The sequence below is a fragment of the Orcinus orca genome, chromosome 20 (assembly GCF_937001465.1).
Source record: "Orcinus orca chromosome 20, mOrcOrc1.1, whole genome shotgun sequence".
Classification (NCBI taxonomy): Eukaryota; Metazoa; Chordata; class Mammalia; order Artiodactyla; family Delphinidae; genus Orcinus; species Orcinus orca.
This window is the reverse complement of record NC_064578.1, coordinates 53,626,485-53,651,052: the sequence shown is the minus strand read 5'-3', so window position 1 is coordinate 53,651,052 and position 24,568 is coordinate 53,626,485. Positions and strand designations below refer to the sequence as shown.

General features: G+C 38.9%; 4 protein-coding genes across 7 annotated transcripts in view; 1 reads left to right on the top strand and 3 right to left on the bottom strand.

The window, feature by feature from the left end:
* LOC117199139 (zinc finger protein 677-like) overlaps nucleotides 1–24,568 on the top strand; it is a 545,188-nt gene that overhangs the window by 433,291 nt on the left and 87,329 nt on the right. The window lies entirely within an intron of this gene.
* LOC117195385 (zinc finger protein 615-like) overlaps nucleotides 1–24,568 on the bottom strand; it is a 109,881-nt gene that overhangs the window by 44,577 nt on the left and 40,736 nt on the right. The window lies entirely within an intron of this gene.
* Nucleotides 1–24,568, bottom strand: part of LOC101278150 (zinc finger protein 615) — a 61,453-nt gene that overhangs the window by 18,183 nt on the left and 18,702 nt on the right. The gene's annotated exons all lie outside the window — the stretch shown is intronic.
* ZNF614 (zinc finger protein 614) lies at nucleotides 1,306–23,064 on the bottom strand. The gene is given in 7 exon segments (XM_049703438.1): nucleotides 1,306–3,110; nucleotides 3,112–3,156; nucleotides 3,158–4,619; nucleotides 4,930–5,025; nucleotides 5,301–5,427; nucleotides 8,870–9,091; nucleotides 22,798–23,064. Coding segments are annotated over 6 exon segments (1,842 nt in total). The 5' UTR covers nucleotides 8,885–9,091; nucleotides 22,798–23,064; the 3' UTR covers nucleotides 1,306–3,013.

Sequence of the window (24,568 nt, the reverse complement as noted above, 5' to 3'; positions counted from 1 at the left end):
CTCCTGCACAGTAACTGTGACCAATGTGTCCAATGGGATAATAGCAAGCTTGACACCGAGGATAGAAATAGACTTGCCCACTGAGGCATGTTCTGTTTGTCTCTTGGAGCTCTTCTGACACATTGTAATACAGCCCAGGTTAGCCTTGGGATGAGAGACTATGTGAAAAGTGGCCTCAACCATTCCAGGGGAGGCTCAGATACATCAAAAAAGCCACCTAGATCATGTAGCCCCCAGTCAGGACAGGGCACACCAGACAGTCCAACCGTCAACCCACATAACAATATTTATTATAATTAATGTTTGTTGTCTTTAGACATTAAGTTTTAGAGAGGTAGGTTTGTAATGCAGTCAAAGGTAACTAATACCAATTTGACTGTACATTAGTAGGTGATGGGTTAAATAAATCATGGGATGTCTCTTCATAAACACTGTGGAGACATAAAAAGAGTGAAGATTGTTATTGGTACAGCTACTATGAAAAACAGTATACAGGTTCCTCAAAAAATTAAAAATAGAAGTACCATATGATTCAGCAAGTCTACTCCTGGGTATATATATCCAGAAGAAAAAGAAAATTCTAATTATTTTTTGAAAACTCTAATTTTAAAAGATAACGTGCATCCCAAATGTTCACAGCAGCACTATTTACAATAGCCATGACATGGAAAGCCTAAATGTCTATTGACAGATGAATGGATAAAGAAAACGTGGTATTTATGCAATGGAATATTATCCAACCATAAAAAGAAGGAAATCTTGCCATTTGCGACATTGAGGGCATTTTGCTAAGTGAAATACATCAGGCCAAGAAAGACGAATATTGTATGATCTCTCTTATTTGTAGAATCCAGAACCCCCCAAACTTGTAGATAATAAAGAACAGATTGTGGTTGCCAGAAGCTGGAAGGGGGTGGGATGGTGGAAATTGTGATGGTGGTCAAAAGGTACAAATTTCCAGTTATAAGTAAGTCCAAAAATGATGATAATGATAATAACAATAACAGGGTTGTTAGCCATGAGGGAAATGCAGGTTAAGCTCAAGATCAGATACGACCACAAACCTAATAGAATGAGTAATGTAAGATAGGACAATACCAAGTGCTGGCGAGGATGAAGAGCAATTGAATCTTTCATCTATTGCTAGTAGAGTGGCTAAAATAAAACATACTGAAAATACCAAGTGCTGGAGAGGATGTGGAACAAGTGGATTTCATACACTGCTGGTGAGAATGTCGAATGGTATAGCCACTCTGGAAGAGAGTTTGGTAGTTCCTTTTAAAGCTAAACACAACTTACCATATGTCCTAATAAGCACACACGTGAATATTTATTATAGAGGAATGAAAATTTATGTTCACACAAAACCCCAGATGCCAATTTACAGCATCTTTCCCTATAACAGTTGAAACCAGAAAACAAAACAAACTTCTCTGAAGAGTGAATTGATAAACTAATACATCAAGTATGTATACTACTCACTAATAAAAATAAAACAATACAACTCAAATAAGACTTAATGGCAATTTGCTGAGGGACAAAAAAAAAAAAAAAAACCAAAAAGCTTACATGTTCCTCATTAATAAGAAATTGTAAATTTGTATAAATAAATATAACTTATTTATATAAAATCCAGTTATAAAAATTATTTTGATAACATTCATAAATGACAAAATTATATTGATGGAAAACAGACAAGTGGTTGCCAGAGGTAGGTTTGGATAGAGGATGTGAGCATAAAAAGGTAGCATGAGGGTGTCTGTGTTGATAAAACAGTTGTACGTCCTGGGGATGACGGTTACAATGAAATCTATATATGTAATAAAGCACCTTAGAATTACAAAAAAAATGATTAAAAAATTCATGTAAAATCTAGTGAAATCTAAACTCCAAAGGTTAGGAGTTAACAGTATACTTACTACCCATGTCATTTTTCTGGGTTCAATAATAAAATATGGTTACATAAAATGTTTTTACTGGAAGAAGTGCAGAAAGGATACTAGGGAATTCTCTGGACTACTTTTGCATTTTCTTATAAGTTAAAATGATTTCAAATTATAAATTTTATAAAAATAACTTTGAAGGTGGTTTTGTAAACTATTTGGTCATATTTATAAACTTAGTTAAGCAAGTACAAGTACATGTTCATATTCAGTTTCCTTTCAAAGAAGTTCAGTATGCTAAATTTACAATTATGTTTATAGCTGAAGAAAAGTAAGAGCTAATCACATATGAGGGTAGGCATAGAACACTCTTGCATCGTATATAACAATAAAAATCAGTGATGAGAAAAGCAGACTTCTTTTTAAAACTATGGAATTACTGACAAGGCCAGAAAGGATATTCAGGTGCATTATCTGATATATGATGAGGTTAGGTTTGTAACAAAAAGCACTCAAACATTTATCATTTTCACAGAACTTCATTCCTTTTTAAGTCCTCTGATATTTAACTAAAGATGCTCTATCTTTAGCATGTTCATAAAGGTTTTAATTTCTATATGATTTCCTGACAAATGATGAGGCAGAATGTATCACTGAAATCCTGCCATATATACTATCCTCTTAAAAGTTTTTCTCCAGTGTGAACTCTGACACTCATTGAGGTCTTCTTTCTGGGGGAAAGACATTCCCGTGGTCATCATATCTCCTTTTTTTTTTTTTAAATCATATTTCTATGAACAATGAGCTCACTGATGATCAATGAAGATCCCTGATAAGAAAGTCTGTCTTCCCAATGAAGACTTTCCTAGTCTCTGCATTCACAGAATTTGTCGGAGAATATAGAGTATATACTTTTCAGACATATAATGAAGTCAGAAAGTTTTGCCCAAGGCATCTCTGCACTGAATGTATCAGAGTTTTTCCAACATGTTTTCATTGACAGAAAATGTGAGGTAAGGATCACTAAAGGCACTACCACATTCATTATATTCACCAGGTTTATCTCCTGCGCAAATCCTTTCATCTCCTCAGGGCACACATCTGATAACAGGCAGTACCGTTCTGCTCTGCTAGAAACACTGGTGTTTAAACAAAGTCTTAGCTGCCACAGAAGGCATTTCCCCAGTCACTGCATTAATGGGGCTCTTGTTCAATCGTAAGTAATGAGCTGTGACTCTCTGTTAAAGGAATTTCCAACTTGACCGAATCTACTCATTTCTCTTATGTGCATTTTCTTATGTTTAACAAGGTTTGACAAGTGGGAGAAGGCTTTCTCACAATCACTGCATCCATATGGTCTTTCTCCTGTGTGAGTTCTTTGATGTACATTGAGTACTGACTTCGTGGTGAAGGCTTTTCCACATTCATTGCACTCATAGGGTTTCTCTCCTGTGTGAATTCTCTGATGGGTAATGAGACCATACTTGTGGGAATAGGATTTTCCACACTCAGTACATACAAAGGGCGTCTTTCCTGTATGACACCTCTCATGTTGTATGAGGCATATCTTCTGGCTGAAGGCTTTACCACACTCATTGCATTCATAGGGTTTCTCTCCCGTGTGAGTTCGCTGATGTATAACAAGAGTGCGCTTTGTGGTGAAGCCTTTCCCGCATTCATTACATAGGTAAGATTTCTCTCCCGTGTGAGTTCGCTGATGTATAATGAGAGTGCGTTTCACAGTGAAGCCTTTCCCACATTCACTGCATATGTAAGATTTCTCCCCTGTATGAGATCGCTGATGTACGATGAGATTGCTCTTCACAGTGAAGCCTTTCCCACATTCACTGCACAAATATGGTTTCTCTCCAGTATGAGTTCGCTGGTGTACAACAAGATAGCGCTTCATGGTGAAGCCTTTCGCACACTCACTGCATACATAGGGTTTCTCCCCTGTGTGAGTGCGCTGATGCACAATGAGATTGCTCTTCACAGTGAAGCCTTTTCCACATTCACTGCACACATAAGGTTTCTCTCCACTGTGAGTTCGCTGATGTGCAATCAGATAGCGCCTCACTGTGAAGCCTTTTCCACACTCACTGCACATATAGGATTTCTCTCCTGTTTGGGTTTGCTGATGATGTACAGTGGGACTGCTCTTCACAGTAGAGACTTTTCTGCATCCACTGGTTAAATGGGGTTTGTCTCGTGTTTGAGGTTTCTGATGTTTAGTGAACATGACATTTCTGGAGAAGGATTTCTCACACAGATCACACTGATGGAGTTTGTCTCCTATATGAATGCTCTCCTGAGAAATAAGCTGAGATTTCCTGATGCATGTTTTCTCACTTCCAACGCAGGCCTGGGATTTCTCTATTTTGTGAGTTCTCTGGCACTTAAGGACTTGGAACTTAGCAATGATGTGTTTTATACTTTCAGGAAATTCAATTCCAGAATACAACTGTTCACGATCACCATGTAGAAAGAATTTCTTATCTCCATTAAACTCCACAGGGTTCTTTATTTCATATCTTCTCTTCTGGTTAACTAAACATAAGCTTGATTTCCAAGCTTTTTTACATAAGTCAAACGTATGATTTTGTGTTAGGGCTAAACGAGTTTTGCTCAGATGAACACTCTTTCTAAATGCATTCTGTTCACTGCACTGTTGCAGGCTCTTTGGAAATCTTTGGTCTTGAGAGTGCTCTGGCAGATGACTGTCAACTTTCCTGATTCCTAGGAAAAATGGAATGAAAGTGCTTAAAAGATGATATATAGTGGGGGGATTGGATCTTTATTGTCTACCATATGATCCCAGTACAAAATTATAAAGATGTAAGAGGAAATAAATATCAGATCCAAGAAGAGGCAAGGAATATATTTAAAGCTAAATACCCACAAAGAAAGAGTGCTCATCTGGAGAGATGAATATATGGAGCAGCTGTTGTGGGGGGGCTTCAGTCACCCTCACAGCTGTGACTCCTTCTCTTAATGACTAGAATATGACCTCCCTGACCACTCCCCTTGCTGGTTCTCCCTCACTCACCTGGACGGGTTCTATTCTGGATTTTGTTTTCTATTATACATGGTTCTTTTCCATGTTCCAACTTGGAGAGTGATTCTGGTTTGGTAGCTTGATACCCTGTTCATGAGAAATGATAGAAGACTTAGATACAGGGACTGGGGTACAGTATGTCAAGATGGGAAAATACTGCATTTTAGAGACAAAATTTCTTGTATGCAAAGTAAAAGTTCTCCTTCAGCATACAGGAGATTTATACCCTTTTGTTTGGGGCCAGACAGGGGACTGAAAATCTAACTCTTTGGAAGACCACAGTGACTGCAAAGCTTTCATCAGGTGATGGAGAAAAGGCCAGTGACTGGGCACCTCTAAGTGACACATGGAGCTGTCCTTACCCAGTGACACCAAATTGTTAAAGTTCTCCAACATCACATCCTGGTATAGGTCTTTCTGGGCAGCATCCAGGAGCTGCCACTCCTCCCAGTTAAACTCCACAGCCACATCCTCCAGTGTCAGCAATTCCTGTAATAATAGAGTCCAGTTTAATATGATGGGAATTTTTTTTTATCAATATGGAAGAAGCATGAGAGAAGTTGTTCTAATTTTCACTGTATAGCCTGCATCTATATACTTTTCTCAAATACATTTCAATAGAAGAAAAATCCTATCTTTCTATCTATATATTTTAGCATCTATTTCCATTTGCATACTAAAAATATGCAAATGATATCAGAACAAATAAAGTGTTCCTACATTACCATGAAACTTCACAGTCAATATGAGAATCAACCATGAACAGCCTCCACATCCAGAATTTACAAGAGTGTTTTTAATAAATGTAAAAAAAACCCCAGAAACTATACAAGATACATCTACAGCAAAAAAAAAAAAGACCATTAAAGTTGATTAGGAAGATTTGAAAACAAAAACAAAGAGAAAATATAGTAATGGAGAAGCAGTATCCAAAGATCTAAAGGTGAAAATTTCAAGACTGATTAAACACTCTGAACTTCAGACTCAGGAATCCCAACAAACTCCAAGCATGAAGTCTATACATAGACACATCAGACTAAAACTATAATACACAAAATATGAAGGGAAACTATAAAAGCATCCAGAGACAAAAGACAGATTACCTACAACAGAAACAATAGAACTCAGAAAAAAAAAGGAATATTATCTTCAAATTTCTGATTTTTGTGCCAGAAAGGTCAGACATGAAGGCCACTTGGTATTGAAACACATGACTCTCATCATGGAGTCCTGGACAGCATTATCTTCTCCCAGCCACATTGTATGACAGCCCTCAGGAGCACTGCCAATCAAGGAAGCTCGCCTGAACTTCAGTGTCCAGAGATTTTATTGAAGCTTCATTATATATGCATAATTTATTGAATCACTGACCACATGGCTGAATGCAGGTCCTTCCCCCTTCCTGGAGGCTAGACTGGTTACATATGGCTGAAAGCCACAAGCCTCTAATCACATGGTTGGTCTTTTTGGCATTGACAGCCCTCATCTTGAGTTATCTCATTAGCACAAATCATCTAGGGCCCACATGAGTCATCTCATAGCATAAACTATAAAGTATGGTCCCAGTGGTCCAAGATGAAAAACAAAGACACTCTTATCACATGGGTAATTCCAAGGGTTTAGCGGTTACCTCCCAGGAATCAGAGATAAAAGTCAGCCAAATTCCTTATTACATACTAGGTATTCATGCCCCTGTGAGGTACCCTTCCCTTGAGCATGGGCTGAATTGTTTCTAAAAAAAAAAAAAAAAAATGAATAGAGCAAAAGTGATGAGATACCCCTTTTAAATTAGGCTATATATGATTTCCAGCTTGCTAACACAATCTGTCCTTTGATGACTTTGATGAAACAAGATGGCATGTTAGGGGGGCCCATGTGACAGGAAACTCAGTGGTTTTACATGAGCAGACAATTAGAAACTGAGGATCTCATTTGAGTTCTGGAAATGACTTCTGCCAACAACCATGTAAGTGAGCTTAGAAGTGCATCCTTCCCCACTTGAACCTTCAGATCAGACCCCATCCTAGGGCTTACAACTTGATTGCAGCCACACGATAGACTGTGAAACAAAGTACTCAGCAATGATATGATACAAAAATAAACATTTGGTCTTTGTCCCTGGTTCCTGGTACCCTAGCTCCTAAAACACTTAGAATCTCCACACCGATAAGTGTTTTTTGTATGCTAATGACATGACAGGTAGTGGGAGGGCACCCAGACAGCTTCGGGATGGGGGCTGGTTGCTAGAGGAACAAACCATGTGATAAAACCTCCAGAGAGGGGAGAAGGGCTGGAGACTGAGTTCAATCACCAATGGCCAATGATTTAATCAATCATGCCTAAGTAATGAAACCTTAAAAAAAAAAACCCAAAACTACAGGTTTGGCAAGTTTACAAGTTGGTGAACACACTGAGGTACTGGAAGGGTGACACACCCCCATAACTTGCTCTATGCGTCTCTTCCATTTGACTGTTCTTGAGTTGTATCATGTAAATGTAAGTAAATAAATCTGTAAATTAAGAAAAGTGGTTTCCTGAGTTCTGTGAGTTTTTGAGCAAATTATCAAACCTGAGGAAGGGATTGTGGCCACTCTGAAACAATACAGATACAATTTCACAAAAAGGCATTAACAAGAATGTTTAATGTCACATGGTTTGTAATAACAAGAATATCTAAATATTCATCGGCATGTGAATTATTAAATTATCACACATATATAATTTGGTGTTCATTGCATCACGTAAAAAAGAAGTGAGCTGGCCTGTAGGCACCAAAATGTAAAGAATTCCAGTACACCGAAAACAGGCTGGAGGATGTCATAAAAATGACAATGGTGGCTCACCCTGCAATGGTGGCTCACTCCTGGAGACTAAGTTCAGCCAATCATGTTCATATATGAGTGTAATTCATGGCCAAGGAGTATTGATCTGTTATCTGTGAAGCTTGAATTATTTCACACTGAATCTATTTCTTAAACTCAGAGTGAATCTCCACCACTGTTCCCCAAAACATAGGTTTGATTATGTTACTTCATCATTTCAAACGTCAAATATTTGATTTCTATCAAACTCTAATGTTTTTTTGTTCCAGTTTTATTGAGAAATAATTGACATATATCACTGTATACGTTTTAGATATATAGCATGATGGTATGATTTACATATATTGCAAAATGACTACCACAATAGGTTCAGCTAACATCCATCTTCTCTCATGTAGATACAATAAAAAGAAAAGAAAAAAAGGAAAAAGATTTTCTCCCTGTGATGAGAACTCTTAGGATTTACTCTTAACAACTTTCCTATATATCATATAGCAGTGTTAGCTATAGTCACCATGTTGTACATTACATCCCTAGTACTTATTTATCTTGTAATTGGCTTTTTTGAGTATGAGTATAAACTCATGGAATTTTATATAGCTATATAGGTGATGTTCTTCAGTCAGCTGCACTCATCTTTCTTTTAGATGCTCAACTGGTACCAGGCCAGTGGTAGTCTGGCTAGTGGGGAGCCCCTAAGAGTTATTGATGTTGTTAGGAGTATCATACCATTCACCTAAGTGACATAAACCATTGAATCCCTGAAGAAGCTGGTCTGCTTTTTCCTCAGTCAACACATACCACGGAGCTTTTCGTGTTTCTCTGGTTGTGACGTCTGCCAGAGATAATGCAAAGTGACAGCTGATGTAACCCACAGGGCCCACCACAGTCACACATTATCTTCCAATATTAGTCACTTGATGTGACCCATATGAACGATATATTCCTGAACCCACGTTGTCCTGATTTTGAATTCAGAGTCTAAGTTAATTTCTCCCCAGAACCCCATTATCCCCAATTTATACTTCTTTTAGTTGAACTGATTTTTTTTTCAGGTCACCACAAATCCATTAGACAACAAAAGAAAGATATAACAAACCAAAAATCACCTGGACCTTGATCATCTTCTTCTATGCTCAGGAAATAGTGAGTAACATGGCTTCTGTCTTTTGTTTCTTCTGCATCTGCCAGGTAATTCTTAGAGACAGAAATCTTGGTGTCCAGTTAAAGATGTCCTCAGAAATGATGATATCCAACTCCAAGAATCTCCTCTTTCTCCCCTCATTCCTTCACTTGATCACTCTTTCTCCTGGGGAGCCAGGACCTGTGTGCTGAAGAGCAAATTGACTTTGAGTGTACATTCCCTCTGGACTCAGATGCTGTCACTTATCCTTAAATAAGGGACCCCAATATTTCCAACTGTTCCTTTATTTGGTGCCCCAGAGGCGTTCATACTCTGGGGCAATAAAACAAGGTTTTGAATGTGTGAAATGTATGCCTTTCTTTTGTGAAGAGGAAATGACATGACTATTAAAGGGAAGGAGGGAAAGCGGAATCAGCAGAACATGATGCCACGGGTGAAAGCTCAAGCAGATCAAGTTTACAGAAGAGGCCACATGGAAGTTTCCAAGGATCTGGACATTGTGCCTTTAAAAAGTATGTGTGCCCAGGTACCAATTCAAAAGTACATGCTCAGTATGTACACACACCGCAGTTTTTTTTCTTTAAGTATTATATTTAATAAAGTTTTTTATAATGTGGACCATTTTCTTTAAAGTCTTTATTGAATTTTTTACAATATTGTTTCTTTTTTAAATAAATTTATTTATTAATTAATTTTTATCTGCGTTGGGCCTTTGTTGCTGTGCCAGGGCTTTCTCTAGTTTCGGCGAGCGGGGGCTACTCTTCGTTGCAGTGTGCGGTCTTCTCATTGCGGTGGCTCCTCTTGTTGCGGAGCACGGGCTCTGGGAGTGTGGGTTTCAGTAGTTGTGGCTCGCGGGCTCTAGAGCATAGGGTCACTGGTTGTGGCACACAGGCTTAGCTGCTCCGCAGCATGTAGGATCTTCCCAGACCAGGGATCGAACCCTTGTCCCCTGCGTTGGCAAGCAGATTCTTAAACACTACACCACCGGGGAAGCCCCTGCTTCCATTTTTACGTTTTGGTTTTTTGGCCACGAGGCATGTGGGATCCTAGCTCCCCAACCAGGGATGAAACCCGCACCCCCGTCATTGGAAGGCGAAGTCCCAACCACTGGACAGCCAGGGAAGTCCCCATACCTCACTTTGAAGACCACCGTACTAAGCAAATCATTAAGATTGTCTATTTCTCTTTGTATATGAAAAGATTAACCTTGCCCAACAGAGGTTTGGCTTTGCCCTCAGTTCCTGAGAGGGAACATATAAGCCCTTGGAATGCCCCACCCGATAAGAACGGCTTTGCTTACCTAGGAGGCTTGGGCCATACAAGATAGTCTATGCTAATGATGTAATTTATGGTGAGGGCCCTTGGACCACATGGTATCAGCTTGACCTCTAGAGGGGCTGGAGATTAAGTTCAGCCAATCATGTCTATGTTCACTGAGCCCCAGTAAAAACGCTGGACACTAAGAGTTAGGTGAGCTCTCCCTGGTTGGCAATAATGATAAAACAAAAACAAAAACAAAACCAGCAAGGATATAGCAGACTTGAACAATATAATCAATCAACTTAAGTGACATTTATTTAACACTACACTCAACAGCAACAAAATATATATTTTTTCAAAAGTACATGGAACATTCCCCAGGAAAGACCATATACTAGGGTATAAAACTGTCAATAAATCCAAAATAAAGGTAGGTTACAAGGTATGCGACACGGGGAATATGGTCAATATTTTGTAATAACTATAAATGGAGTGTAACCTTTGAAAATTGTATAAAATGGTGTGTGTGTGTGTGTGTGTGTATGTATATATATATGGCTTAGATGAAATGGAAAAATGCCTAGGAAGAAACAAAAATGAAATAAGATTTTTAAAAAATTTTTAATACCTATGTAACAAGTAAAGAAATTGAATTAGTAATTAAAAATCATCACACACAAAAAAAGCCTACTCTCAACTGGCTTCACTGTATAAAGCCAGGATTACTAAGATATCAAAGCAAGACAAAGACATCACAGAAAAAAAAAATCTATAGAGCAATCTCCTTCATGAATATAGGTGAAAAATTGTTAACAATGTATTAGCAAAACACATGCAGCATAATATAAAAAGGATTATAGACAACAGCTAAGGGGGATTTATCCCAGGAATGCCAGGTTGGTTTATCATGGGAAGATAAAGTAATGTACTACTCCAAATTAATACAATAAAGGACAAAACCCACATGTTCTTCTCAAAGGATACAGAAAAGGTATGTGACCACATTTAATACCCACTCATGATTAAAACTTTCAAAAAACTAGAAACAGAAAGGAAGTTACTCAAACTAATAAAGGGCAGCTATGAAAAACCAAAACCAACATCATACTTAATGATAAAATTCTGAATGTTTTTCTCCTAGAATTGAGAACAATGCAAGGATAGCTGCCTTAACCCATTTTATCCATTACTATACTAAAGGTTCCAGCCAGTTCAATAGGTAATAAACAAATAAATACATTTTAAAAACTTAAAGGTATCTGTATTGGAAATACAGAGTGCAACTGTTCTTATTCATAGACAATATGATTTTGTATATAGAAAATCCTAAGAAATACATGCAAAAAAAGTATTAGAACTAGTAAATAGGTTTAGCAAGGTTACAGGATACAGTAACAATATATTAAAGAAAATTGCATATCTCTATACTAGCAATGATCCAGCCAATAAGGAAATTAAGGAAGCAATTCCACACACAATAGCATCAAAAAGAAAAAAAATACTTAAGAATAAATTAAAACTAATGCAAGACTTGTATATTGAAAACTATAAAACACTTCTGAGACAAATATAAAGAGATATAAATAAATGGAGAGACACTCCAAGCCTGTAGATTGGAAGATTCAATATGGTGATGGCAATTCTCCCCAGATTCAGTGCAATCACTGTCAAAGGTACACCAGGAATTTTATAAATATGGAGAAACTGATACTAAAATTTGCATTAAAAGATAAAGAATGTAGAATAGCTAGACCAATTGTAAAATAGAATTATAAAGTTGGTGAGTGCTTATACTAATCTTTTTCAAAGTTTATTTTAAACCCATAGTAATAAAATAGGTACTGTATTGACATAATGATAGATACATAAGTCAGTGCAACAGAATTGAGAATTGAGAAATAAATGCAAGTATGGTCAGCTGATTTTCAACAAAGGTGCAAGACAAAGCAATGAGGAAACAGATGGTCTTTCCAACAAATATACTGGAACAACTGAATATCCATTTCCAATTAAATTAAAATGGATAATAAATGTAATAGCTAAAAATATAAACTACCTCAAGAAATTGAGAAGACAAGGCACAGATTGGGAGAAAATATTTGCAAAAGACATATCTGATAAAGGACTGTTATCCAAAATATACAAAGAACTCTTAAAAACTCAACAATAAGGAAACACAACCCAACTGAAAAATGGGCAAGACCTGAACTGACACCTTACCAAAGAAGATATACAGATAGCAAATAAGCAAATGAAAAGATGTGTAATTAGGAAATTACATCATATGTAATTAGGAAATAACAAATTAAAAAAACAATGAGGTACCATCACTCATCTATTAGAGTAACCAAAATTCAAAACAATGACTACACCAAACGCTGAAGAGGATATGAAGCAACAGGAATTCTAATTTATTGCTGATGGGAAGGCAAAATGGTACAGCTACTCTGGAAGACAGTTTGGCAGTTTCTTAAAAAACTATATGTACTCTTGGGAGTTCACTCGTGGCACAGCGGTTAAGAATCCACCTGTCAATGCAGCGGACACGGGTTCGGTCCCTGGTCTGGGAAGATCCCTCATGCCACGGAGCAACTAATCTCGTGAGCCACAACTACTGAGCCTGTGCTCTAGAGCCCACTAGCCACAACTATTGAGCACATGCACCACAACTACTGAAGCCTGTGCACTCTAGGGCCTGTGTACTGCAACAAGAGAAGCCAATGCAATGAGAAGCCCGTGCACCACAATGAAGAGTAGCCCCCGTTTGCTGCAACTAGAGAAAGCCCGCGTGCAGCAATGAAGACCCAACGCAGCCAAAAAAAAAACCCCACCAAAAACTATATACACTCTTCACACATGATCCAAAATCACATTCCTTGCTATTGACCAAAGTCAGCTGAAAATTTATGTCCATATAGAAACCTGATCACAGGTATTTATAGCAGCTCCATCTATCCAGATAATGAATGAATACTATTCAGCACTAAAAAGAAATGAGCTCAGATCAGAAATAAATGAAAAAGAATGAAGGAAACGATAGTAAAGATCAATAAAACTAAAAGCTGGTTCTTTGAGAAGATAAACAAAATTGATAAACCATTAGCCAGACTCATCAAGAAAAAAGGGAGAAGACTCAAATCAATAGAATTAGAAATGAAAAAGGAGAAGTAACAACTGACACTGCAGAAATACAAAAGATCATGAGAGATTACTACAAGCAACACTATGCCAATAAAATGGACAACTTGGAAGAAATGGACAAATTCTTAGAAATGCACAACCTCCCAAGACTGAATCAGGAAGAAATAGAAAATATGAACAGACCAATCACAAGCACTGAAATTGAAACTGTGATTTAAAATCTTGCAACAAACAAAAGCCCAGGACCAGATGGCTTCACAGGCGAATTCTATCAAACACTTAGAGAAGAGCTAACACATATCCTTCTCAAATTCTTCCAAAATATAGCAGAGGGATGAACACTCCCAAACTCATTCTATGAGGCCACCATCACACTGATACCAAAACCAGACAAGGATGTCACAAAGAAAGAAAACTACAGGCCAATATCACTGATGAACATAGATGCAAAAATCCTCAACAAAATACTAGCAAACAGAATCCAACAGCATATTAAACGGATCATACACCATGACCAAGTGGGGTTTATTCCAGGAATGCAAGGATTCTTCAATATATGCAAATCAATCAACGTGATACAGCATATTAACAAGTTGAAGGAGAAAAACCATATGATCATCTCAATAAATGCAGAGAAAGCTTTCGACAAAATTCAACACCCATTTATGATAAAAATGCTGCAGAAAGTAGCCATAGAGGGAACTTTCCTCAACATAATTAAGGCCATATATGACAAACCCACAGCCAACATCGTCCTGAATGGTGAAAAACTGAAAGTATTTCCACTAAGATCAGGAACAAGACAAGGTTGCCCACTCTCACCACTCTTATTCAACATAGTTTTGGAAGTTTTAGCCACAGCAATCAGAGAAGAAAAGGAAATAAAAGGAATCCAAATCGGAAAAGAAGAAGTAAATCTGTCACTGTTTGCAGATGACAGGATACTATACATAGAGAATCCTAAAGATGCTACCAGAAAACTATTAGAGCTAATCAATGAATTTGGTAAAGTAGCAGGATACAAAATTAAAGCACAGAAATCTCTGGCATTCCTATACACTGATGAAAAATCTGAAAGTGAAATCAAGAAAACACTCCCATTTACCACTGCAACAAAAAGAATAAAATATCTAGGAGTAAACCTACCTAAGGAGAAAAAAGACCTGTATGCCAAAAATTATAAAACACTGATGAAAGAAATTAAAGATGATACAAATAGATGGAGAGATATACCATGTTCTTGGATTGGAAGAATCAACATTGTGAAAATGACTCTACTACCCAAAGCAATCTACAGATTCAATGCAATCCCTATCAAACTACCACTGGCATTTTTCACAGAACTAGAACAAAAAATTTCACAATTTGTATGGAAACACAAAAGACCACGAATAGCCAAAGCAATATTGAGAATGAAAAACGGAGCTGGAGGAATCAGGCTCCCTGACTTCAGACTATACTACAAAGCTACAGTAATCAAGACAGTATGGTACTGGCACAAAAACAGAAATACAAATCAATGGAACAGGATAGAAAGCCCAGAGATAAATCCATGTACATACTGTCACCTTATCTTTGGTAAAGGAGGCATGAATGTACAGTGGAGAAAGGACAGCCTCTTCAATAAGTGGTGCTGGGAAAACTGGACAGGTACATGTAAAATTATGAGATTAGATCACTCCCTAACACCATACACAAAAATAAGCTCAAAATGGATTAAAGACCTAAATGTAAGGGCAGAAACTATTAAACTCTTAGAGGAAAACATAGGCAGAACACTCTATGACATAAATCACAGCAAGATCCTTTTAGACACACCTCCTACAGAAATCGAAATAAAAACAAAAATAAACAAATGGGACCTAATGAAACTTCAAAGCTTTTGCACAGCAAAGGAAACCATAAACAGACCAAAAGACAACCCTCAGAATGGGAGAAAATATTTGCAAATGAAGCAACTGACAAAGGATTAATCTCCAAAATTTATAAGCAGCCCATGCAGCTCAATAACAAAAAAAACAAACAACCCAATCCAAAATTGGGCAGAAGACCTAAATAGACATTTCTCCAAAGAAGATATGCAGACTGCCAACAAACACATGAAAGAATGCTCAACATCATTAATCATTAGAGAAATGCAAATCAAAACTACAATGAGATATCATCTCACACCAGTCAGAATGGCCATCATCAAAAAATCTAGAAACAATAAATGCTGGAGAGGGTGTGGAGAAAAGGGAACCCTCTTGCACTGTTGGTGGGAATGTAAATTGAAATAGCCACTGTGGAGAGTATGGAGGTTCCTTAAAAAACTACAAATAGAACTACCATATGACCCAGCAATCCCACTACTGGGCATATACCCTGAGAAAACCATAATTCAAAAAGAGTCATGTACCAGAATGTTCATTGCAGCTCTATTTACAATAGCCAGGACATGGAAGCAACCTAAGTGTCCATCATCGGATGAATGGATAAAGATGTGGCACATATATACAATGGAATATTACTCATCCATAAAAAGAAACGAAATTGAGCTATTTGTAATGAGGTGGATAGACCTAGAGTCTGTCATACAGAGTGAAGTCAGTCAGAAAGAGAAAGACAAATACCGTATGCTAACACATATATATGGAATTTAAGAAAAAAAGTCATGGGCTTCCCTGGTGGCACAGTGGTTGAGAGTCCGCCTGCCGATGCAGGGGACACGGGTTCGTGCCCCGGTCCGGGAAGAACCCACATGCCGCGGAGCGGCTGGGCCCGTGAGCCATGGCCGCTGAGGCTGCGCGTCCGGAGCCTGTGCTCCGCAACGGGAGAGGCCACAGCAGTGAGAGGCCTGCGTACTGAAAAAAAAAAAAAAAAAGTCATGAAGAACCTAGGGGTAAGAGAGGGAATAAAGACACAGACCTACTAGAAAATGGACTTGAGGATATGGGGAGGGGGAAAGGTAAGCTGTGACAAAGCGACAGAGAGGCATGGACATATATACACTACCAAACGTAAGGTAGATAGCTAGTGGGAAGCAGCCGCATAGCACAGGGAGATCAGCTCGGTGCTTTGTGACTGCCTGGAGGGGTGGGATAGGGAGGGTGGGAGGGAGGGAAACGCAAGAGGGAAGAGATATGGGAACATATGTATATGTGTAACTGATTCACTTTGTTATAATGCAGAAACTAACACACCATTGTAAAGCAATTATACTCCAATAAAGATGTAAAAAAAAAAAAAAGAAATGAGCTATCAAACTATGAAAAGACAAGGAGGAACCTATAATGCATATTATTAAGTGAAAGAAGCCCATCTAGAAAGACTATATACTATAAAATTCCTACTATATGACATTCTGAAAAAGGCAAAGCTAAGGAGACAGTAAAAGGATCCGTGGTTGCCAGGAGTTGGAGGGAGGGCAAGATGAATAGGCAGAATCCAGAGGATTTTTAGAGCAGTGCAACTGTTCTGTATGATACAGATATATGTCATTTTTATATGATATGGATATCCATATATGATATGGATATATGTCATTTTTCATTTGTCAAGACCCAAAGAACATACAACACAAGAGTGAACCCTAATGCAAATTATTCACTTTGGTTAATAATGTGTCAATATGTAAATTGACTGTAACAAATTCAGCACTCTGGTGCAGGATGTTGACAGTGGGGAAAGGTTACACATGTCAGGGAACAGGGGTATATGGTATCTCTATGCAGTTCCCACTCAGTGTTGCTGTGAATCTAAAACTGCTCCTAAAATAAATAAAGTCATATCCTTATCTATCTATATCTATACATGCACACATTATCTTTCAGAAAACATATAAGACATTTCTCATGACCTTGGGTTAGACAGAGAAGACATGTCACCAAACCAGCAAACCATAAAAGAAGAAAACTGGACTTGTATTACATTTTGCACATCAAAAAACACTATAAAGCTAAAGGAAAAGGTAAGCTACAAATCGGGAGAAAAATTTGCAAATCATATATCTGATAAAGTACTTCTATGCAGAATATATAAAGAACTCAAAAAGCTCAATTTGTTAAGACAAAGAACCCATTTAGAAAATGGGAAAAGACTTGAATATCTATAAACACATGAAAAGATGATCAACATTATTTGTCATTAGGGAAATTAAGATGATGGTGAAATTCTAGTATACGGCAACTAGATATAATTAAAAAGACTAATAATTCCAAATGTTGATGAGAATGGGAGAAACTGGAACTCTCATACAATAATAGTAAACTGGTACACGCACTTTTGAAACTTTGTAAAACACACACTTATCTTAGGAACCAGCCATTCCACTCAGGAATTTAACAAACAGAAATGAAAACATGTCCAGTTTGCACCTGAATATATGTAGCAACATTATTCATCAAAGTCTCAAACTAGGATTTGACAAACAAAATTCACTATATACATCCAATGGATCATTCAGGAATAGAATTGAAGAGAAGAGAATATTTCCCAATTCATTCTATGAGGTCATTTAGTTTTAAAAAAATATAATACTATCTATAATACAATTTTTAAAATGTGAAATACTTATGGGAAAAATTACAAAAAAATGTAAAAGACATTCTGAAAACTATATCACTGAGAAATCTGTAAAGACTTTAATAAATGGAGAGATGTAGCTTGTTAGAAAAAGAATTATTTTCTGAAATAAACCAAACAGACCAGTCTCCACAATTAGTCTATAGAGTCATAAAATCTCACTCATAATCCCAGGAAAGTTTTTCTGTAGCGACTTGACAGCCTGATCCTTAAATTCAGATAGCAATGCAAAAGGTCTAGAATAGCCAAAACAACTGTGGAAAAGAACAAAGTTGGTGGGTTGACACCACCTGATTCCAAGAATTTATATCAAGCTACAGTAGTCAAGACAGGGTGGTATTCATGTCAACATAAACAAATGAATGGAACAGAATAGAGTCCAGAATAAGATTAAGACCCACGTATATATACATATAGCCAACTGACATTTTACAAAGGCGCAAAGGCAATACAGTGGAGAAAAGAAAGCCTTTTCAACAAATGTTGCTGGAACAAGTAGATATGAATATCAAAAGAAAAAAGAATTAAAACAAGAACTTGGATCCACACATTGCACCATATACATAATTCAAGATGGATAATAAACCTAAATGAAAAACCTAAAAAGAAAAAATCTGAAACTTCTAGAAGAAAAAATTGGCAAAAATCCTCTGATCTTGTAGTTAGGCAAAGATTCTTAGGTACAACACAAAAAGGATTATTTTTTTTTTAAAAGTTCATACACTGGACTTCATAAAAACTAAATCCTTCTGCTCTTCAAAACATATTGTTAAGAGAATGTTGAAAGGCAAGTCAAAGACTGGGAGAAAATCTTTGTAAAGCATGTAACTGGTAAAGGAAGGATTTGTAGCTAGAACATAAAACGAATTCTCAAAAATCAACAAGAAAACACAACAGAAAACTGCAAAAGACTTGAACAAATACTTCACCAAGGAAGATATATGGATGGCAACTAAGCACGTGAAAAGATGCTCAATGTCATTAATCATCATTAGGTAAATACAAATTAAAACCGCAAGATACTGCTCCACACCTATTAGAATGCCTACAATTAAAAAGAAAGACGGAAAAAAAAAAAAAAAAAAAGACGAGGGGCTTCCCTGGAGGCGCAGTGGTTGAGAGTCCGCCTGCCGATGCAGGGGACACAGGTTCATGCCCAGGTTCGGGAAGATCCCACATGCCGCAGAGCGGCTGGACCCGTGAGCCATGGCCACTGGGCCTGCGCGTCCGGAGCCTGTGCTCCGCAACGGGAAAGGCCACAACAGTGAGAGGCCCGTGTACCACAAAAAAAAAAAAAAAGAAAGACGAGGGCTTCCCTGGTGGCACAGTGGTTAAGAATCCGCCTGCCAATGCTGGGGACATGGGTTCGAGTCCTGGTCCAGGAAGATCCCACATGCCGCTGAGCAACTAAGCCCATGTGCCACAACTACTGACGCCCGTGGGCCTAGAGCCCATGCTCTGCAACAAGAAAAGCCACCGCAATGAGAAGCCCACACACCGCAGTGAAGAGTGGCCCCCACTCACCACAACTAGAGAAAGCCCGCGAGTAGCAATGAAGACACAACACAGCCATAAATAAATAAATAAATAAATTAATTAATTAATTAAAAAAAAAGAAAGACGATACAAAATGTGGAGCCACCCAACAGCCACCCATCTGTTTCTCCTAGATATAAAGTACAACCACTTTGGGGAACAGTTTAGCAGTTTCTTTAAAAGTTAAACATACACCTACCACATGATTTAGCCATTCAAATACTGGTGATTTACACAGGAGAAAGAAAAACCCATGTAACTGGAACATGAATGTTCACAGAAGCTTTATTCGTAAGAGCTAAAAACTGGAAACACAACTACCCACCAAGAGGTGAATTAGAGACTTCCCTGGTGGTCCAGTGGTTGAGATTCTGCACTCCCATTGCAGGAGGCCTGGGTCTGATCCTTGGTTGGGGAACTAGATCCCACATGCCGCAACTAAATACCTCGTATGCTGCAACGAAGATCCCGCATACGGCAACGAAGATACCGCGTGCCACAACTAAGACCCGGCGCAGCCAAATAAATAAATGATTTTTTTAAAAAGGTGAATTAATAAACTCTATAGAATGAACTAATGTTCCTACAATGGAATACAAAGCAATAAAAAGAAACTATGGATACACAGAAGGATGAATCTCAAAATGTTAATGTTGAGTGAAGCAAGTCAGTGTACAATGAGTGCACACTGGATGGTTCCATTCACACAAAACTTTAAAAACCATAAACTAAGCTACAGTAGTGAAAACAAGATTTGTGGTTGCTTGGGGAGGTGCGGGGAGTATAAGAAGGATGGATTAAAAAGGGACACAAAGAAACTTCTTAGGTGATGGGTATGTTCACTATCTTCATTGTGGTGATAGTTTCATGAGTATGTATGTCAAACTTACTAATCTGTACAATTTAAATATGTGCAGCTTATTGTCTATCAATTTTGTCTCAATAGATCACTTGGGGGAAAAAAAGGAAAACTTACTGATACTTATAATATATATAGACCTCAACTACATTATGTTAAATGAAAAAAAGACAGCCCAAGAAGACTACATATTTTATGATTCTGTTTCTATGAAATGTCCAGAAATTGCAAATCAATAGAGGCAGGAAGATGATCAGTGGTTGTGTGTGGCTCCGGGTAGGGGTGGAAACTGAGTGCACAGAGGAACACGACAACTTTCTGGGGTGATGGAAACGTTTTAAATTTGGACTGCGCTGACGGTTGCACAACCCTAGAAACTCAGTTAAAATTACTGAAATGTATGCTTATACTTGGTGAATTTTATAGTAAATAAAAATACAACAAAAAAGACTTCCTTTTCTGGACCTCCCTGGTGGCGCAGTGATTGGGGGTCAGCCTGCCAATGCAGGGGACATGGGTTCGAGCCCTGGCCCGGGAAGATCCGACATGTCGAGGAGCAACTAAGCCTGCGAGCCACAACTACTGAAGCCCACGCGCCTGGAGCCCGTGCTCTGCAACAGGAGAAGCCACCACAATGAGAAGCCGGCGCACCTCAATGAAGAGTGGCCCCCCACTCGCCACAACTAGAGAAAGCCCACGTGCAGCAACAAAGATCCAACACAGCCAAAAATAAATAAATAAATAAAAAGATTTCCTTTCTACAGTACGAAAAAACGAAACAAAAAACCCCACCAACTGAAATTGCAAAAAAAAGGTCAAGGAAAAGAGTTTACCAAGAAATAAAGATAGCCAGAAATCTCTAGGACAAAACAAAAAACGTACCATAAATTTTTAAGTGGAGTGGTAGAATCAGAAAGTAATCAGAAAGTCAAAATGGGTTACTGAAATTATAACTGAATACTTTTAAATACTGTATGTCAATACTACTTACATTAATGAATACATTTGATTCCAGACACCATACCACTGGTGCACCAACCTGTGTTGATACTATTGAAACAATTTTTAAAAATTAATTAATTAATTAATTTTTGGCTGTATTGGGTTTTCATTGCAGCGCGGGCTCTCTCTCGTTGCAGCGAGCGGGGTGTGGTGCAAGGGCTTCTCATTGCAATGGTTCTCTTGTTGCAGAGTACGGGCTCTAGGCACCAGGGCTTCAGTAGTTGTGGCACGCAGGCTCAGTAGTTGCAGCTCTCTGGCTCTAGAGCACAGGCTCAGTAGTTGTGGCGCAGGGGGTTAGTTTCTCCGCGGCATATGGGATCTTCCCAGACCAGGGCTTGAACCCATGTTCCCTGCGTTGGCAGGCGGATTCTTAACCACTGCGCCACTAGGGAAGTCCCTGAAACTATTTTTAAAAAGTATAAATATCTCAAATGCAAATATGTTGAGATCGGAGAAATTAAGTGATACAATTAACTGTCCTTATGTTTATACCGATTATCCAAAATGTAAAAAAACCCCTAGCGGGCTTCCCTGGTGGCGCAGTGGTTGAGAGTCTGCCTGCCGATGCAGGGGACACGGGTTCGTGCCCCGGTCCGGGGGGATCCCACGTGCCGCGGGGTGGCTGGGCCCGTGAGCCACGGCCGCTGAGCCTGCGCGTCCGGGGCCTGTGCTCCGCAACGGGAGAGGCCACGGCAGTGAGAGGCCCGCGTACCGCAAAAAAAAAAAAAAAAAAAAAAAAAAAAAAACCCTAGCATTAAAAAAAAAGTTCTCACTGCGGAACATAATATAGGGTAAAGGAAATGCTTTTATTTGAGTAAGAATGACCCTAAATGCAAATATCCAAAAGAAGTATAGTAAACTTGGAGATAAGAAGAACGAAAACTACATTAAATTTCATTAAAAATAGTAAACTTAGCACTAGATCACTCCGAACCATATTGAATTTTGTGAGGACAGCGAGAAGAGTGGTGATGGGGGGAGACAAAGTTGTTAGTAAGGTCCGTGAGGACAGACTAGAAGGAGTGAACTGTGCTTGGATTAACTGGGGAAATGCAGCCTTCATGTCTGTTTCTGGCGTTCAAGGTTTGACCCTGAACGTCCTCAAATACTGAGAGCCCCCACCAGGCGTCTCTATGACTGAGTCCTATATTAAATATCAGTCTAAACTCCAAACATGCCCAAGAAACCAACAGGGACATCTCCCTAACCCGGGCCTCTCTAACACTGAGTCCCAGGTTAAATCGCGAACCCAGACGAGACACCGCGTTCACCGATACAAACTTTCCACCACAGCTCTCAACCCCTGAGTCCCACAAGCAGAGTGATCCAAGTGGACTCCAAACGCTGACAGAGTCGGACTTTCGGTCGATGATTTCTTCAGACTCTTAATCACTGACTGCCAAAAGCCCCATCACTAACGTCCAGACGTCTCTGGGAATGATTCTAAATAAAATCCCAACTAAGGTCCTTCACACGCGCTCACGTTTCACAGTCCCAAGAGGCCGTGAATCCAAGCCCACAACCCGACTCACCTGATCCCAAACCCCTCCAGACACCACTGGCAGCGACAAAAGGCTGAGCCCACCTGCTATTCGGATGCCCTCCTGAGCGGTCCCTAGGGACGCAGACCGGCTAGGACCAGGCAATCTGGCGAGGACCTTGGAGCGTTGCCGGATTTCCGAATTCCGGCCGCGCGCTCCGCTCTATGACGTAACATGGCCCCGCCCACCTCGGTGTTTCCGAGGGGCGGGGGCCATAAAGGCTGTAGGAAGACATCGAAATCATTCCTGGCCCCCTCAATGCTTTTATCAATACCTGCCGGTTGCGAGGGATGGTCAACAATGCTGTGCTAACTGCGTAAGATTTCAGAGACCGATGCCTATCCAAGGCCAACATGGCGCGTTCAGCCGGCTGAGGAACAAAGAAAGATGGCGGCGCCCTTCATGCACTTTAGAGCTGATTCGTTACTCTGGAGCGCCATGGGCGCTGCCATCTTAGAAGAAGGCAGGTGTCCCTATGACCGAAAAGGGCTTAGACCCGCGGTTGCTTGGGAAGATTAAAAAAGGTAGAAGTTGGGGCTTCCCTGGTGGCGCAGTGGTTGAGAGTCCGCTTACCGATGCAGGGGACACGGGTTCGTGTCCCGGTCCGGGAAGATCCCACATGCCGCGGAGCGGCTGGGCCCGTGAGCCATGGCCGCTGAGCCTGCGCGTCCGGAGCCTGTGCTCCGCAATGGGAGAGGCGAAAACAGTGAGGGGCCCGCGTACCGCAAAAAAAAAAAAAAAAAAAGGTAGAAGTCGAGACATCGCTGGAGAGGCGAGGGCCACGGAATTGACAAAAGCGGTCGTCACTTAATACCTTAGGTTTGTGGAGAGAGCGGTTGTGTGTGGAGTGGGTAAGGCCTTTGTAGTTTAGAAGAAATTAAGACAGCCTTTGTATAGGCGTAGCCAATAAGGCAGAGTTCGATAAAAATGCTGATACCTGCGTGGGATCGATACATAGCAACCTCTAGTGGGTAAGGGGATGAAGTGAAGGTGTAAATGAGTGAACTACATGTTTCCTTCCAAAAATAAATGGTGACAGTGGGACATTTGAGAATATAGAATTATGAGGTAATCAATTATCATACTTGGCATAGCTCACAAATTTAAAAAAAGAGCACACTTTAAAATGTTGTTTTTATGCAGGTGTGGGAGGTTTAATTGTAGAGGATTTAAGTTAAAGAGGACTATTAGAAGGCAACCTGGATCCAATTTAAATTTTTCATTCTCTTTGACCCAGCAATTATATTCCACCCATTTATTTGGTGAAAGTTTTCTTAATATTAACCACAGAAGCTTTTGTAATAAAAAAGAAAAACCTAAATGTACAATGATAGATGAATACTTTGGTAAATTATGGAACATCCACTCAACATAACAGTATATAACAATGAAAGATTGTCAGCATAAATAAGGAAAGGTAAATATTCTTCAGAGGATAAGACGCATCTGCAGGATAGTACATATATTATGATCCTTTTATGGGAACAAACCATAAGTGTTTGTCTTTTAGAAAATTGCGATTAGTTAAATAAAATATTTAGCTTGGATTACTTTAGGGTTTTTACTTATGGGTAGAGCATATCAGAAGTTTTCACATTCCCAATTTTTGCTATTCTCCATTGTTAACACATCTTTGTATAATAATTATGTATTACTTTAGTATTATAAAAATATCGATTTTAGAAAAGTTTTAGAAGAATACTGAATGATGTAGATGTTCATAATATAGTAACTATAAAGAAACTAGTCTCATTTTTCTTTT